Source organism: Falco cherrug, chromosome 10 (genome assembly GCF_023634085.1).
Source record: "Falco cherrug isolate bFalChe1 chromosome 10, bFalChe1.pri, whole genome shotgun sequence".
Lineage (NCBI taxonomy): Eukaryota > Metazoa > Chordata > Aves > Falconiformes > Falconidae > Falco > Falco cherrug.
The window spans coordinates 32,567,825-32,584,374 of record NC_073706.1 but is presented as its reverse complement, the minus strand read 5'-3'; the positions used below and the strand labels follow the sequence as shown (position 1 = coordinate 32,584,374).

At 39.8% G+C, this 16,550-nt stretch overlaps 1 protein-coding gene across 5 annotated transcripts in view; it reads left to right on the top strand.

Annotated features, from left to right (window-relative positions):
- The window catches only part of ABCC8 (ATP binding cassette subfamily C member 8), an 83,068-nt gene that overhangs the window by 40,507 nt on the left and 26,011 nt on the right, over positions 1–16,550 (top strand). For 4 of the 5 annotated variants that reach the window (XR_008734155.1, XM_055722281.1, XM_055722284.1 and 1 more), the window contains exons 13-21: positions 7–112; positions 345–455; positions 2,306–2,381; positions 2,473–2,578; positions 7,266–7,301; positions 8,872–8,907; positions 12,023–12,121; positions 12,969–13,053; positions 14,276–14,356. Coding sequence is in view for 4 of the 5 variants with exons in the window: in XM_055722281.1 (XP_055578256.1) it covers positions 7–112; positions 345–455; positions 2,306–2,381; positions 2,473–2,578; positions 7,266–7,301; positions 8,872–8,907; positions 12,023–12,121; positions 12,969–13,053; positions 14,276–14,356 (736 nt within the window). In the remaining variant the exon portion in view is untranslated. The remainder of the gene's footprint in view (positions 1–6; positions 113–344; positions 456–2,305; positions 2,382–2,472; positions 2,579–7,265; positions 7,302–8,871; positions 8,908–12,022; positions 12,122–12,968; positions 13,054–14,275; positions 14,357–16,550) is intronic. The other variant, XM_055722282.1, reaches the window with a different exon arrangement.

The window sequence follows — 16,550 nt, the reverse complement described above, 5'->3', positions numbered from 1 at the left end:
CTTCAGCGTGCAGAAACTGAGTGAATTCCTGTCAAGTGAAGAAATTGGAGAAGAGCATGATAAATCTTCAGAGCTAAGAAGTGCAGATAATCACAGCAAATACCAGGCGGTGGTGAGTAATGCTGTTTAATTGCAGGTGAATTGGCTGGAGTAATTTGTACCCAGAATAATTTTTTTACTTTTCCATTTCCTACTGATTATTTTTTGTGATTCTTGCAAATCTTGCAAAAACTTTTTTTTAATGCTCTGAACTGTATAGGTCATAAGACGGTTGCTTGTGTTTAGGACATCTTGCTGGTGCTGCCACTAATTACTGCTTATTCTGTGTTTCTGATTTTGCACAGCCACTCAAAGTTGTTAACCGCAAGAGGCCTGCCAGGGAGGACTGGAACAATTACAGTTCTCACATGAGAAGACCCATTAACATCACAGAAGCAGATGAGTTTTGTGTAAAGGTGATATGAAGGTCACTCTAATAACGCTTACTATATAGCTCATTAATAGTCACTTCAATATTCTGAAGGCAGTTCCAAATTCATTTTGATGTGAACTGTCAGACACTTGTGCTCGTGTCACAGATTAACCTTCACCTTTTTTTTTCTACCTTCCATTTTAAGAATTGACTACTAATATCTATGTTGTGATTAGTTGTGTATATTCCTCTATATTTCGCTCAGCAATTTTGTTTGAAGTGTTCAAGCCATTAGTCCTGTTCTCATGACAAAAATTTCCAACTTAGAACATAGAACAGCCCAGGTTGGAAGGAACCTTGAAACATCATCTAATCCAGCCTTTTGTGTATGCCAGGCTCTTTCTTCCACTTCCAGTGCATGTACAGAAAAATGATGTGAAGAAAATTGAAAAGAATTTGGTTTAGACATTCCTACAATAATCTTTTCATGGGTCTTCCCTTCCTCTTTTGTAATTCCTAGTAGCCTTTCAAGATGAAGTTAAAAACTAACCGACATAACTTCTTTGAAGAAAAAATTGAAGTTATCCATGCTACTTTGAAGACTGTTGCTCTTGATTTGCTGTGGAGATGCCCAGAAATAATAAAAAAACGTGAGAGCTGTTGTAGTGATAATGGTGTTTATTTAGGAAGTCTGCTATTACGTTTGCATTTCTGGCAGAAGACAATGAATAATTCCATTTCAAGGGACCAAGTAGGACAACTGGTAGTACTTCTGGGGTTTTTTTAGGGGCTGTCATCTGACTTGCTGCTTTTGTGCAGGTTCCTTCTTAAATAGACTTCCAGGAAAATAAGAGGAATATTTGGGAAAAGCCAGAGCAGTAACCTTTGTAAGGACAGTATTTGTGAAGTCTTGAGCAGAAACCCAGGACCAGCTGTAATCTTTGGCTCCATCTGCTGACATCGTTGTCAGCGGTGGCACCTGGGTCAGGGAACTTCTGCAGTTCATGTCTATCTGCACCTTGTTGCCCATGAAAGGGCATTTTTCGAGAGAGGATCCTCTGGCTGCCTTCGGTAATCTAGAGGGAGGAACAGTACACTTTCTTCTGCTCATTTTTTCGGGTGGTTTTCCATCACTTTTTTTCTGTAGGGTAGGATAAAAATGTCCCATTTCACTCAGATCAAAAAATGTACTTTGCATTGCTGAAAGGTTTTGAAGGCTTCAGTGGCTCTGAAAAAGTAAGAGAAGAGGGTCCTGTATAAATACAGGCCTTTTGAAATTGTCTCCCATCTCTTATTTTTCACAGTATTCATGGAAATGTCCTCCATTTAAAGTCCTGAACAGGCTTCGTTTCTTGGTTTTAGTCTCCTTCAGTGAAAAGATTTCTGTATCTAGCAAAGTCTAGGTTATCCAAGAATCATATCAGAAATACAAAGGAAAATACTCTTAATAGGCAGCAACATATAATTTCTGTGGAAAGTTCGGCAAATCTGCTTGGAATTTGGACCGTGTAATTGCTGTATGTTCTGCAATGTGTCTGCAAAGAGCACACCGTGACACCGTATATAGTTTAATCGTATTGTAATTATTTCACTTATTTCATGTGCCCACCTTACAAAACAAAACAAAAAAGAAACCCTAACCAACTTATTTTTTCACAGGAATTTTCCATAATTTTCTAATTGTTGTGCTTGTTTGAGTTCAGAGATCCTTGCACATCAGAATTACCAGCCTTTACAAAATCAGTTACTTGAAGATCTGTTTCCTGCGTTGAGCAAAGGCTAACTCTTTTCCTATGCACCGTGTAATGAAAATCCAAGTGTCTCATATGTCAAAAAAAGAAGTCAGCTCTAAAGCTGGTTTTCTGTTTCTTATTTCTCTCTACCTTGGCACAGATCACAAATGGATTTTTCACATGGACGCCTGAAGGTCCTCCAGCATTGTCCAACATTGATATCAGAATCCCTCAAGGTACAAAATGACATCAGATATACAGAATTAAGATGTTTTTCTGTGAGCATTTGGTAAATGGTAAGCTTATCTATACCTTCATCTCTCGCAGGTCAGCTGACAATGATTGTAGGACAAGTTGGCTGCGGTAAGTCGTCTCTCTTGCTAGCCATACTTGGTGAGATGCAGAAGATCTCTGGGAACATATTCTGGAGCAGGTAGCGCTATTTAAAAATTCAAGCTTGAGTTGATTAGTAATGCAGAAAAAAGCCAACATCCATCCTGGGGACCTGTTTGTGGAGTCAGGGATTCTGTAGGCATAGTCAAGATAAAAACCTTACCCCAAGGGGTAGGGGAGCGCATCAGAGAGAACCCCCAGCTGGAGTCTGTTCCATTCACAGGAATAGATCACCATACTTGGGCATTCCACACCCCAGCAACATAACCTGAGTGAAATCGTCGCTAATTTGGAATCAGAATTAGCTAGCTTGAAGTGTTAGGCTGCTACAGAACAGCGTTTGCGCTTTCAGGCCTGAGCTCATGTCTGGAACTCTGAAGAGGTACTGGCTCTCTAGGAGTAGTCCCTGGCTGTGCTGTTAGATGTGTGCTCCATCCCAGCGCTGGGGGAGTGCAGAGTTTTTTGTAAGTGGCAGTGACCTCAGAGTGCTCCTGCAGTGCATCCTGCCTGATTTGACAAGAGAGAGATAGCCATGTCCTTCCCTCTCCTCCCAAGGGGACACAGCAGATGCGCTCTCGCAGCCAGTTACAGATTATACTTGTGTCTAGCTTTTGTGCTGGTCATGAAAGGAGGGAAAAAAAATGCTACCGAACTCCAACAGCTGAACTGTTAGTACTTGGTCTCTTGACCCTCAAACTAGGTGACAGATGGTATAATATATTGAGACTCCTGTTTGTCGTTTCCAGTAAATTACTACCATCTCTGGTACACCATCTGATCAATGTGTGAACATTTTTTACCTGCTTATTTTACAGTACTAGTCTTCCTAGCCATACAGACTACACTTTGCCTTTTGGGATACAATTATTTGTAGGTAAAGCTTGACAAATTGCAGAAGAACCTAGAGAAACAATTTTATTTCCAACTGGTTGGGAGTGAAGGAACAACAGTGCAACTGTAAGTCATATCCACACACCCCGATGGATGGAGGGTCACTGTTGCCCAGTAGGTTCTGCACTGATCTTGTGAAACAATTCTCAGATTTCTCAAGTTTGTAGAGAGATTATACTTATATCCAGCCTTAATGCATAATCCAGTCACGCTACTCAGAATTGCACATGCTTTAATAGTAATAGCATGAGGAAGGAAGGCTCCCTATTTTATAGGTGGGGAAAATGAAACGTAGGAAGGTGACCCTTTCAGCTGGTAAGGGAGCCAAAATTCCAGAATGTGGTGATCTGTCTGTTTAAACTTACTTCTCTAAGCAGAAAAACAGAGTATGGTGAGGAACCATACAGGATCCCTGCAGCTTTATGAGGTGAACTAATTTCATTTCAGCAAGGCTGTAATTCTTTATAGATGACATAACATGATTAAGAAGTGTAATTTGAATGTCTGATGCTAAACTAAAATAGACGACATGATGGTTCTGATCAGACTGTGGTTTTAAATAGCACTTGTTTAGAAGCACACAACAGTGTAAAGGTCAGAACTGGTTTTCGTGTCTTTTGTATGTGCCAGAGTATCACAAGGTGAAATTCAGTTGTTATCACATTTGCTTTGCTATCTGTCAGATATGTGTAAAGGGGCTTTTGGCCGAAACAATCTGAGGACTGTAAGTGCTAGCTACACTGGGACTGATTATGTTTTGTCTCATCTTTCAGAGCTGCTGCCATGTGCACTAGTCTGTTCAGAATGACAGATGCAGTCAGTGTAGGCTGCACATCTGTGTGTAAAGCTATCTGATGACAGCTCCCTTGAGTTGATAAGAAAATACAAACACCTGAGCAGGTACATGCGACATTATCCCAGGTTTAAGGAGAGCAGTCTTAACTGGGTAATCACCAGAGCTTGTAGCCTTAGCTCAAGCAATAAAATGTGTCATCAGAATCAGTAAGATCCTTGTTACAGCTCGCTCTTTGGGATGAGACAAATGCTTGGCTTCAGTCATTCACATTACAGAATTGCCCTAAATTATTTCGCTCCAGATTTCCTTCCCCTTCCCTTCCTCCAAGGTCACAGCTATGAAGACGAAGGATACATCCTGCTGACGTGTCACTTGGTGCTCAGGAAATCTGGATTCTATTCCTGAGCCTTTGCTTGGTCAGGTGGATAACCTTGCACCAAGTCATTTCTCTTCTCTGTGCCTCCATGCTCTATTGATAATTAACTGCACGCCATCTTTATTTGCTTCCTATAAAACTTAGTTCCTTCAAAACCTTAAAAAAGTTTAACTTATTCCTGGGCTAGGAATTGGCTAATCAGAAGTGAGCACTAGTTCAGTTTTAGTTTTAATTTGTTGTTTGTGTTACAGTGTGTGTCTGGAAGATCCAGCTCAGATTACTGCCCCTTGTCCAAAGCAGGATGAGTGCATCTAAGCATAAATATTTTATAATGTGGTCAGAGATTGGCAAAAATAAAGAAATCATTATTTACATTCTGAACAGATGGTAAATAGTATTGATTTGACTGGTTATTGAGTAAATAATTATAGCATATTGCATGCTAATTTCTTCTGGGCAGTGTCTCGCTTTAAATAGTCCCAGTTCAAGTCCTGGGAGCAGTTTATAATATAAGTCTTTTTGGTGTAAATAATATCAGAAAATTGACCTAAATGAGAAATAGTTTTCTCAAAAAAATTTGTTTCTAAAAAAACATTTGTTTCTTAAAGCAACATATGTACTCCATTGTGAATCTAGAGTCCTTATAATTTGAAGGAAGCACTGGATTTGTGAAGGTTGTTTGTTAGCAGTAGATTTTCTTCTACTCAATGTAGAGTTGACTGTTTTCATCAAATGACAATATTTTTAAAGTTTTTTTAATGCCTAAAAAATACATTTATTTTTATAAATATTTGTTTACTGGAGTTTTCAGAAACATCCAGGTACTTAATTTTATTGTATTTAAATTGGAAATGGAGGTCTCTGAAGGCTTGAAAATCTCAGTAGGTACATATTTGCGTCTTTAGATATCCATATGCCTTGAAAAAATAGATCTAGATCGCATTATCAAACATAAATTACTTGGACATCAACACTGGTAGGAGGTAAATGCATCCTTAATTGCCAGGAGTATGCAGGAAAAGGGGGAAAGGAGTGATAACACAAAGTCAAAGTGGGAAAAAGTGGATTGACAAGGGTGAGCTAAAACTCCAAATGCAGAATTAATCTTTTCCAGCTACAGAACAGAAACACAGATCAGGCAATTGATCTGTCAATACTTGCAGAAGATTGTGGCACCCGTGGCCGTGTAGCAGAAGAGCGCAGTTGACAGAGGAGGTCAGGCCATTGCTGCGCACTGCTGCACCTTGTGCTACTCTGAGAGTGGCTTGTGCCCTGTGAGCATGGCATTTGCCCCATTTCTGAGCAGGAGCTGGTCAAGGTGCACACCGGCAGTGAGCCCAGGCAAACTGTGGTAGCCACGAGGGACCCTGCCCCACCTTTGCTTCTTGAGCCACTTCGGTGGATTATACCAGTTGTGCAGTTTGCTGCCTGTGTCGCAGGCTGGCGTAGGAAAAGAGCACAGTAGAGGGGGTGCTGCTGCCATGCACAACTACTAGATGTTGCAAGTTACCAGGATGTTCCCCAGTAGAATGGGTGCCTGGCCATTTTTGGGGTGGTCCATGAAGGAGGAGCTGATGTTTCTTGTTCAGGATCCTTCTGTTGTGCATGGAACGGCTGGAAAAAGATGTTCCCTATTTCAGCCCCTTGACAGTTCCTGTAAAGAATGTGGTGCTATTTAACGATACGCAGCAGGTTCATGGGTTTTTGGAGAAGGCGCCAGTGAGTCCACACGGTGAAGACCAGTGGAGTGTGAGGTTACTCTGGAAAAGCTTTGTTTAGTACACTGCCCTTCGGAATAAAGATACTACTGGCTGGTTGGCACTCTGACATTCTGCAGTAAATTGAATTTAGTTGTGGTCATTGCTTACTATGGGTGAACTTCTTGGAAGTGTCTCAAACTAGCCTTTTAAACTGCAGGTGTGATTTTCTTTCCTGGATATTTATGAGCAAATGCTGTTAGCATGAAGTTACTGAGACGGTTCTCTTTAAAGCATGAAGAACTTTTTCTCCTTGATCTTGTTTATACCACTGGACACACGGGTTTTTCATTCTATTCAGTGGGGCTGAGTTTAGTATCGGTAATAAGTATGGCCAGTCATCCTGTCAAAGCAGCTCTGTGAACATCTTGGTACACCATTCAAAAACAGCCAAACCAAAACCTGTCCGTCCCTCAGTCCTGCCCACGCTTATTTATACAGGCACATCCCCCAAAGGACAGCATGTTGCAAGTCAACTGAAGATGGGATTTAGGGTTCACACTAACCCATTATATGCTGCAAAGGCACAGTTACTGCCATGGAAAAATACAGTATCATGAATTACCTGTTTGTTTTCCCTGAAAACGTTGGGTTTTTTAATGGAACTGTGTTCTTGTCACACTAGGACTTTTCAGTTCTGTTAGCACCTCCAGGACAGAGTGGAGGTGATTTTATTTGTTGAGTCAAATTAAATGTTTAAACAGGAGGAAAAAAAACTGTCACCAAATTTTTTTGACCGCTAAAATGAAAGCAGTTTGTGTAGAAGGAACAGATGCTGTGCTGCAGCTCTGTGATAAGTACTGTTTGCAGTCTGTGCACTAAGTGGAATTTAATAGTTTTTTCTTTCTGGGGCAGATTGCCTGTGCTTACTTAAGTAAACAGTCTTTGCTTTCTGTTTGTGATGCAGCTGTACTTCTGACAGCGAGACGGGGGAAGATGTCAGGTATGGTATTGTATGGGGTTATTGGTCCTCCTGTCGAATGCAATAGAAGGAACCAAAGGTTTCTAAAAATGTATGCTTAAGTTTTTCAGAGTCAAAATTCTGAAAGTCAGCGACCCTTTCACTGCATTAATTAGCTGAGGATACAGTTTTTGAAACCACCTATGTGACTTTTGAAAATAAAGGCTGGAATTCCTTTATGAAAACATAGCCATTTGGTGATTTTGAAGATTGTATCCTAACTTCCCTTGATGTCATTGAAAATCCTTCTAGACTATTCCCTAATGCTACACTTCAAAACGTAGTATCAAGTATTGCTTTAAAGGATTCATTTATTAAAGCAAATTCTCCCCATTACCCTTCCCTTCATTTATTATTTTTTTTATGATCTGTCATAAGTTTATTTTCTCATCTGGCATTCTTCAGGTACACACGAACTGAGAGGTGTGGGGAGTAGCAGATTAGTCCATCTGTTGGCAGGAGATCCTTGCAAGGAAATCATTTTTACCTGATTCACATAGCTCAGTTTGGATTTTGGGAATGCTTACCAAATCAATTGAGAGCAAAGCTTTCTGACACGGTTGTCATTTTAGTGTGGCACACAAACCTCCAGAATGGTAAACCTTGTAAAGGTGACAACCCCTGCTGAAGTCAGCGAGACCTTTGTTAGTGAAACTGGCAGAGGAAAAATGGCATATGATGTCCCTTTTCTTGACTAAACCACGCTAAACTGGGTGCCTTCTACTGACAGAGTATTTTATTGGTTCTGTGACACACCAGCTATTCTACTGAGTTTTCTCTAGATTTTTCAGCCTCTTCTCTCCCATTCACCTTATTTCTCAGACTTGTTACCTAGTTGTCAGATTGAGTCCTGCAAAACTTCTGCTCCCATCTGTGTGTAGTATAAGAGGGAGGTTCATGTATCTACTAAGCCTCATAGTAGAAGGTACTTGGAAATCTCACAGTTCTTTCTGTATAAGAAAGACTGCAATTCCTGAGCCAAGTTAAAGTGAAACCATCTGAACCCATTAAGATACAAGAGAAATATGATAGGAATTAGACATCTGCATATTTGAAACTGTTATGGGGATGGACAGCAAACAGCAAAATAACATGCACAACAGTATGACAAGCATATGTAAAAGTAGGAAAGAATATTAGACCGTATGAAACAATTACCTACATTATCATACGTTCTGGGAATGCTGGTGGTGTTAGTTAAGCGCTGTAGGAATATGTCTGGTGGGTTTGGTGCACTAGCATCCTGTAGAACATTTCTGGTGTTCTCAGAACATTGAGCCAAAGTCTTGTGAGGTCTCGAGTATATTTGCTCGTAGGTGTTGAATGCTTTCTACAAGGTTGTTTAGCACTTCTCAAAACTGAAGCTTTAACTGTACCTTTTTTAGGTCAGCATCATGTAGTACAGAATTTTAGCATACTTAAAGAGTTTTATTTATGTTATGCAGTATTTTTGTTGTATTTTTAATTATAGCATAGTGTTAGTACTTTAAGGTATTATTTGCATTGTCTAAAATAATTCAGTTTTTAACACCCTTGTGTTTGTTTTCTGCAGCCCAGAGAAAGAATCTCCTGTTGACACGGAATTCAGGTACAACACTTTAAAAACTAATGTGAACCTCCAGAGGTGCCTTCCAACCTCAGCCATTCTGTGACTCCCTGAACATTCCTCAAAAGTGTCTGCACTTAATGAGTTGTTCTTCCTTAGAAAGCAGACGGGTGGTCTTTGTATGCAGCTACTCCAAGATACAGAAGTAAAACCAAGGAAGTGACCCTTGTGGTTTAATAATGGCAAAAAAGTATGCTCCTGAATACTGGCAGTATCAGAATGTTCTGTTACCTACCATCAGGCTGAAAATAGTGGAAGGATATGTTTTTCTGTTCGTGCAGTAATAGCATAGGACAGAACAGCACGCATTTCTCTCGTCTGGAGAACGTTTGATTATGAGTTGTTGACTGCTGTTAGAAATTCATGAATTGTGCAAAATAATCAAGTTAAAACTATAGTCAGCAATCCAAAACACATAGGAATGGCTTTGCAGTGTATTAATTCCTCTACCACTATACTCATAGCTGCGTTGCATTTTAAGTGCATCTATTTTCTTTTGAAAATTGCTGACATTTCAGAGTTGGTAGGTTTATTAAGGCACTGAGATTAATATATGAATGTCCCTTAATTAGTCTTTTTTTCAGTGATCTTGAATGCATACTGAGCCTACTGAACTTAACAAAATGAGATGTGATGAGAGTGTTAGATGAATAACTTCAAACAAATAATCTCAACAATGTTTTTTCTGATTCTAAATTAATGATCAGGTTTGATCCTAAATTAGCCAAAGGACACAGTCTCCGGGGAGCTCAGGGAAGCTTTTCCTATTTATTGTAAGGTTGGATTTTGCTGTTTGCCTCTTTGTGATAATTAAGAGGCTATGGTTAGTCTATCTTGTGTTATCAGAGGAAAAAAGTTACACTCTGCTGATGAAAACGCATTTCTTCGTTTATGCAGTCTGGGGGTAGGAGGCAGTTACTTCCACCTGCAGAATAAATTCCTCCAGAATCTTTGCTGAGCCATTTGCTCGCATTCAGTATTTTAAGTGTGAAACCTTAGGCAGGTTCAAGGCAGGCTTTCAGAGAAAGTGTTGCACGCTCCATTTCAGAATATTTGGTCTCTGGATTTTTGGCCCCATATTTCTCAGTTTCAGTAAAAGTTTAGTTCAGTTGCCTCTTTATAGGAAGAGCTGTAGACATGCGGTAGGCTTCTCATGTGATCAGGCACTTGCAAGCTTTTTGCTTATGTCAAAATGTGATCTGCCCTGATACATGTCATCCTAGTGTCAATTTGCAATTCAGATTAATTTAGAGGGGTTGACTAAATTTTAAATCCGTAATGAATTTTGGCAAGCTTATTGCTTGTTCCCAGATTCCTTGCAGTAATTAGTCCTCAGTGATGGCCTAAAAGCAGAAAGCAAGCCAAGTATGAATGGTGTTCCCAGGCACTGTGCTGGTTCTCAGCACGGAGTGCATCTTACTGGCAGTGCCCATGTCTTCACTGAACAAAATACTTTTTACAAAAGCTGTAAATACATTTTCCTCTGAGTAGCAAAACATTGCTCCTACTTTTCAAAAAATAGAAGTAACTTTTCAATCACATGGAGAATTAAGAGCAGCAAAGGCACAGTTTCAAGGAATTGAAAAAGTGGGGAAGGGAATACATGTTCATCTTGGAATGTCCAGAGCAATTTTTTCTCAATCACTGGAATGAAAACTTCATACTAATTGAAAAAATGCTTCCCTCTTGAGGCAGAACTGAATGCTCTTTGAATTAGATTTTTGGCACTGCTGGCTCGGCTGCCTAGGGTTTTTTTTTCTGTCTTTTTTTCTTTTTTTTTTTTCCTGTTTCATTTTCCAGTAAAGAGAATTCATAAAACATAATTGAATTCTAACAAGTCATCAGATATTTGAACTTGGAAACACGTTAGGGTAGTGTAACTGTGTGTTCTTTCAGGTCATCAAAGAAAATTGGATCCTATAATGACTTCCAAGCAAGCTTGGTGAAAGCCTGAGAAAATGAACAGGGCCGGTGACCTTAGCTCCTGATAAAAAAAGATGTATTTTGGCAGCACGTGGTTTGAATTGCATTCAGGTCTACCAGAAAGAGGCTGGTGTAATGGCTGTCTAGCAGACAAAGGCTGCGTTTGGTTGAGAGGTCCTATCTTTTTATTGGATTAGCTGATTCAGTTGGAAAGAAAACAGCTATGCTTTTAGGTGTATGATCCCTCTTTTGGCCCTTTTCTGGAGAGGTGGTGATACGCCAGTGAGTTTTCTAGCGGTATCAGTTGCTCTAATGAAAAACGTTGCCTTTCTCCCAGCTGTGCCTTACTGAGGTCCTTACTACAGCCAGCAAAAGCACTACTACTTCACTAGTAGGCAGATGCTTTTATTTTTAAATAGTACTAATAATAATCCCTATGAAATAAAATACGCATGTTGAGATCCTGTTGACCGTACCTGTTAAGTTGTCCCTTCTGATGGTACGTTATGGGGGCAATTCCACAGGGGGAAATTTAGCGAATGTTTTTTGTCTGTGTTCTCTTTTGTGGTCTTGATAGATATAGAAAGATTTTACTCATGGTTGTACATTTACTTTATGACTCAAGTTCTCTTCTAAGAATGGGGAAAATAAATGTGTTGGAAGAAGGGGGGACTTGCCTTTGTGCATATGTGGAATTCTGGGGTGTTTTTTAAACGTTTAAAAATACCATTTTTATAATGTCCCTCCTGAAATGTATTGCCCCGCTAGTGATATGCTATACATTTTTTTTATTAGTCTGTCCAAACAGAGCTGGGATTCATTCTTTGGTAATTTTCTTCCTGCCATCTGTGATGCTCGAGAGGCAGCTTTACTGAGCTAGCCTCACCGAAACCCACTCACAGCAGAAAAAGAGGGAACAGACTGAAATTCAGTTAGTTGAACCTTTTCAGTGTTCTGTTGGAAATTTAACATCTTCTGTATTTCTTTCATGGGAGAGCTATTGATTGTCCTAAAAAAAAGAAATGAAAGACAGCATTTTTTAAAGACTTAATACCAGTGTCTTAATTTACAAGAAAAGGGTTTCCAAAAACCCGACTGCACTGGTGAGCTGGCAACTCTGTTGTTTCTGTTTGGTTTAGGTGTGTTGGTGATTTGGTGGTTGTTTTTTTTTCAGGAAAAGAGGCTCAGTAGCATATGCATCACAGAAGCCTTGGTTGCTCAATGCTACAGTGGAAGAGAATATCACATTTGAAAGCCCTTTTAACAAACAGAGGTAACAAGTTCCAGCACTGTCACATGCTTTACTCCCTTTTCCCTAAACAATGGGGTTGCATGTCCCCATCTCTATCTATTGACTAATGTCCTGCACCTGCCTGAACATGACAAAAGACCTTGAGCTCTGCGTGGTCCCCCTTTGATCGTGTTTTTCCTGAAGGATGCAAGGGACAGAGTTCTGTCTCGCTTCAACTGAGATGTAGAAGAGTTTTCATTTCCCAGCACCGTGTGTGTTTAGAATGCAGTATTCTCTTCTTACACCTAATTGACTAGTTTAAGTGTCTTAGAAGGACATTATCTGTTTGGGAATGTGTTTATTACAGTTTCAGTGGCGGGTACATTGTGAAGGATTAGTGGGCTGCCTTTCTATTCAGTATAAATGCTCACCAAACATTCTGAAGTATTTAAAAGTTAATTGCTGATGTCCCACCCCCCCACTCCCCCCCTTAAAAGAAGTGGTTGGTTATGAATTCACATCCTATGCGCATGGTTTTTTTCCATCATCCTTGGAAGTTGAAACAAGAAACGAAGGCCCTGGCCATGAAAAAAGTTAAATGTTAAACAGTAACAATATACCATGGAAGAAGTTGTGCTTGTTTTGCTTGGTTGTAATTATTAAATACTTTTAATTGAGAAGCTGATGTAAGATGTTTTTTCTTAGCTGAAATGTTATTTACTTGCCTGTGATTGAAAGAGATCCCATTAAAACAATTAGTGGCTAACAAATATGTTTTCCACTGTGTGATTTTTTCCAGCTGGTTAATTTTTGTTCCTCTGCAGGTAGGAAATGTGCTGCTTTAGCAGTATCTGTGTGGATTTTGCATTACCTTTTTTTGTTTCCGTAGGTACAAAGCAGTAATTGATGCTTGTTCCCTCCAGCCTGATATTGACATTCTCCCTCACGGAGACCAAACCCAAATTGGAGAGAGGGTCAGTAAACAGCTACAGGCTTCTATTTTTGTTTCAAACATATAGGAGGTTTTTTATTATCTTGTTGTGTTATTAAAACCTTACTGGTTATTTGGCTACAAAGGTAATCTTTTAGTTAAGTGTACGTTTGGGTCATTAGTCTGAAAGGTCGTTGCTCGGTAAACATGGAAACACTGTCATTTACATGAGATGCAATGATTTAAATGTGCTGCTATCAGAATGTTTGACTAATTCTGTGGCTGCTCTCTCAGATATCCTGACTTCACAGTGCATTTTTTGGTTTCTTTAGGAGTAACGTAAAAATGATCCATGAATTTTGAGAGCCCCTTCATTTAGAAAAGGGCAGGTGTTTAATCAATGGCAAACTAAGCTTTATCACATCGGGGAAGATTAGGGAGTGACAAGAAAGGAAATGGAAGTCACAAATGTGTAAACAATTTACTCTGGCCTATACTGGCACTGTCACAAACAAGCGAACCCCCCCGAAAAAAAATGCAACAAACCACATGAGGATACACTTCAGGATACATTTCCACACCTAATCTTCATGTTGGCTACCATTTTAATTTTAAATGGATTTGTTCCTAACCCAGTTCATTGTGTAGCCAAATGCTTTCTGACAGGAGGAGGGAAGTGGAGGGGAGGGAGGGGGTGGGGTACTGTCTTTTGGCAGCAATTCTGGCTTATGAGAGCTGAAGGCATTTGTGGAACGGTGGGTGGATCACAGGAAGGGTAAGTAACTCAGAGCAGGGTGCTAGCAGGGGACTAAGGGCCAAACCCAAGTACAATAGCAACCAGGTAATGTTCACCTCAGCATGGTCTGACCTCCCACCAGCACTTGCTGATTACAGTGTATAATGGAACTGATATAGTGTGACAGCATACGATTATAAAAACAAAAAACAGGACATAGCCAAACTCATAAGGCTGACTTTTGAGTAGAAGCCTAGTTTAGACTGCCTGCAGAATACCTATGCCACCACAAAGTACTGAACGTTTCCCGTCCCTCTGGTATGTATGGAGTACAGCTCCAGACAGTGCTCTGGCTTTTTCTAACAATTTGTGTACTGTGTTCCCAGCTGAATGCAGGCCCACACTTTTGAAAAATTTCTTTGGGTTTCTTTGTCCAGAAAGTATTCTGTGGATAATCCAATCAGAATATGAATGTTCAGTTGATGGTTTTTATAATTGTCTGATTGTTCTTCTCCTGCTTATCTCCAAGGGTATTAATCTGTCTGGAGGGCAGCGCCAACGTATCAGTGTGGCAAGAGCACTTTACCAGCAGACAAATGTTGTGTTCTTGGTGAGTAGGTGCCATTATGTTTATGCTCCAAACGGAAGCATGGGATGTGAGCATTTGGAGTATTTCATGGGTAACACACACCAAACATTGTGCTTCACTGAGCTAAGCCAGATGTGCACTGTTTATTTTATATCTATTGTTAGCTAGCCTGCAGGTAAGAAGCACTTTGTAAATGTTGCAGACAGACAGATAGGTATTAAGGTACAAATCGAAATGCTAATGCTTCCCCTCTCGGTGTGCTGAAATTTCTTTTTGACCCTTGTGTTTATCTTTGGTACTTAGAAATTTAATAGTCTCTGCTGTATTCATGAAATTCCGAAGCTGTCTCAGGCCTAAAATTAATGTTGTCCTGTGTCTGGGGTGTTTCCTTTGTGCAACAAACTAAGCTGTCTTCCCACCCTGAACTGCTCGTTGTATATCCTGTCCCAACTTCAACAGAAGTGCTATGGAAAAAGGATCGAGAGCAGGCTCTAAAAACTTAGTAGGTGGGAAAACGAATGTATCCTACACAGTCGCTAGGAGTTAGCTTGCCAGCTTTCCAATGTAGGACTTCTTTCTTAAGCTCGGTTTTCAAGGAGCTTTGACTCCAGCTGTTATAACAGTGAGTCACATCGGATCAGAGAAGCTGTCCACATTCAAGGTCATCCCTAAAAGTCTGGGAGGTTACTTAGACCTTTCCCTGTAATTAGGCTGATCAATATGTGTTTGCTTCCCATGTAGGAGGTTTCCAGGCAATGATCAGAATGCAGGAGAGCAGACAGCAGCTGGGCCAGGTGCTGCAAATCAGCAGACCCAGTATTGGGCTGTAACTTGGTTTTGTCACTTCTGTCCTTTTGTGCAGGACGCTCAATAAGCACCTAATAGTAGCAGGTTCTCTTATGGTTTGATAATGTCAAAGTACATACAAATAAACCTTTTTTGAGTTACTAAATCTTTTAAAAATAATCAGGAATCTTATACGGTAGCATTTGCAAACACTCAGTTCTTTTAAGACTGCTTTTGTAAACAAATGCAAAAAGCTTCTCTCTGGCAAGTATGCACCTCATATTCCATAACCTTTCACATTCTCTAAACTTCTTGTGATCATTGCAGATATGAAAAAAGGTCATGTGATAATTCATTACAGATTTTATTCTTAACTACATTAATTGACTCTGCGTGTTTCATTTGTTGCCTATCAGACTAGTCCTGTAGCACGAGCTGGTGTTTTTTCACGTGCCTTCTAATCCATGTGTCATTATAATGAACAGCCTCGTCCGACTCCACAGTGCAGTGTTGTGTTCTGTGAACTGGCATTTACGGTCCCCAGAAGCGCAGCACTGCAGACAAGGTGGCTGTGTACAAACTCGGGGCTCAAAATGATGGTCAGGTCTGCGCCGGATCAGTAGGACAGCAGAATCAGTAGTTGCAGCAGGAAAGCTGGCAACATACATCCTTGCTTATTGAGCACAGTGCACTCAGATTTTTAAGAATAAATTCTGTACCACAGTCAAAGCTACTGTATTTCAAAAGCACATTTTAAGTGCTCTGTTAGGCTCTGATTTATTAGAATTTCAGTGATCATATTTATCTTACTGTTGATTTCAGAAATTTTTGGTTTTGTAGATAATTTAGTATTGTTGCTTTCATGTATCTGATGGAGTCACAAAATAAATTGTTGCAGAATTGAAGGGAGTAAAAGTTCAAGAGGATTTTCTGAAGCACTCCTGTCTTTGCTTGTACCTTTCTCTAACTAACTGGTAGCAATGATGTCACACTGAAAGCAGAATTAATTCAAATTCAACTCTACTTTATCAGCAAACAGCTGGAGAAAGCAAAATTTGATTTTTAAGACATCGTGGTTTTAGTGTAATATAGTATGAAATAATAATACTAAGGATATCTCACAGCCAATATCATTAGTGCAAGCAGAAATAACAGATTTGTAATTCCATATAAATAGGATTAGGTAAACAAGTCCCCCAAAAGATGATATAGATTATTTTGTTGAAGCAATGAATTATATGCACTAAATTTAGGCATAAACTAATCTAGGTCATAAATCAGGCATCTGAGCAGTGTCATCAAAATTATCAATATTTCTTCTTGTGTGATTCTTTTGATTTATGAATCAAAGAAAAAAAAAAGCAGAAGGCCATTATGTATAAGGGAAATAAAATGTGCTTTTTGTCCCTGCCCCTGGAGCGGTTATGTA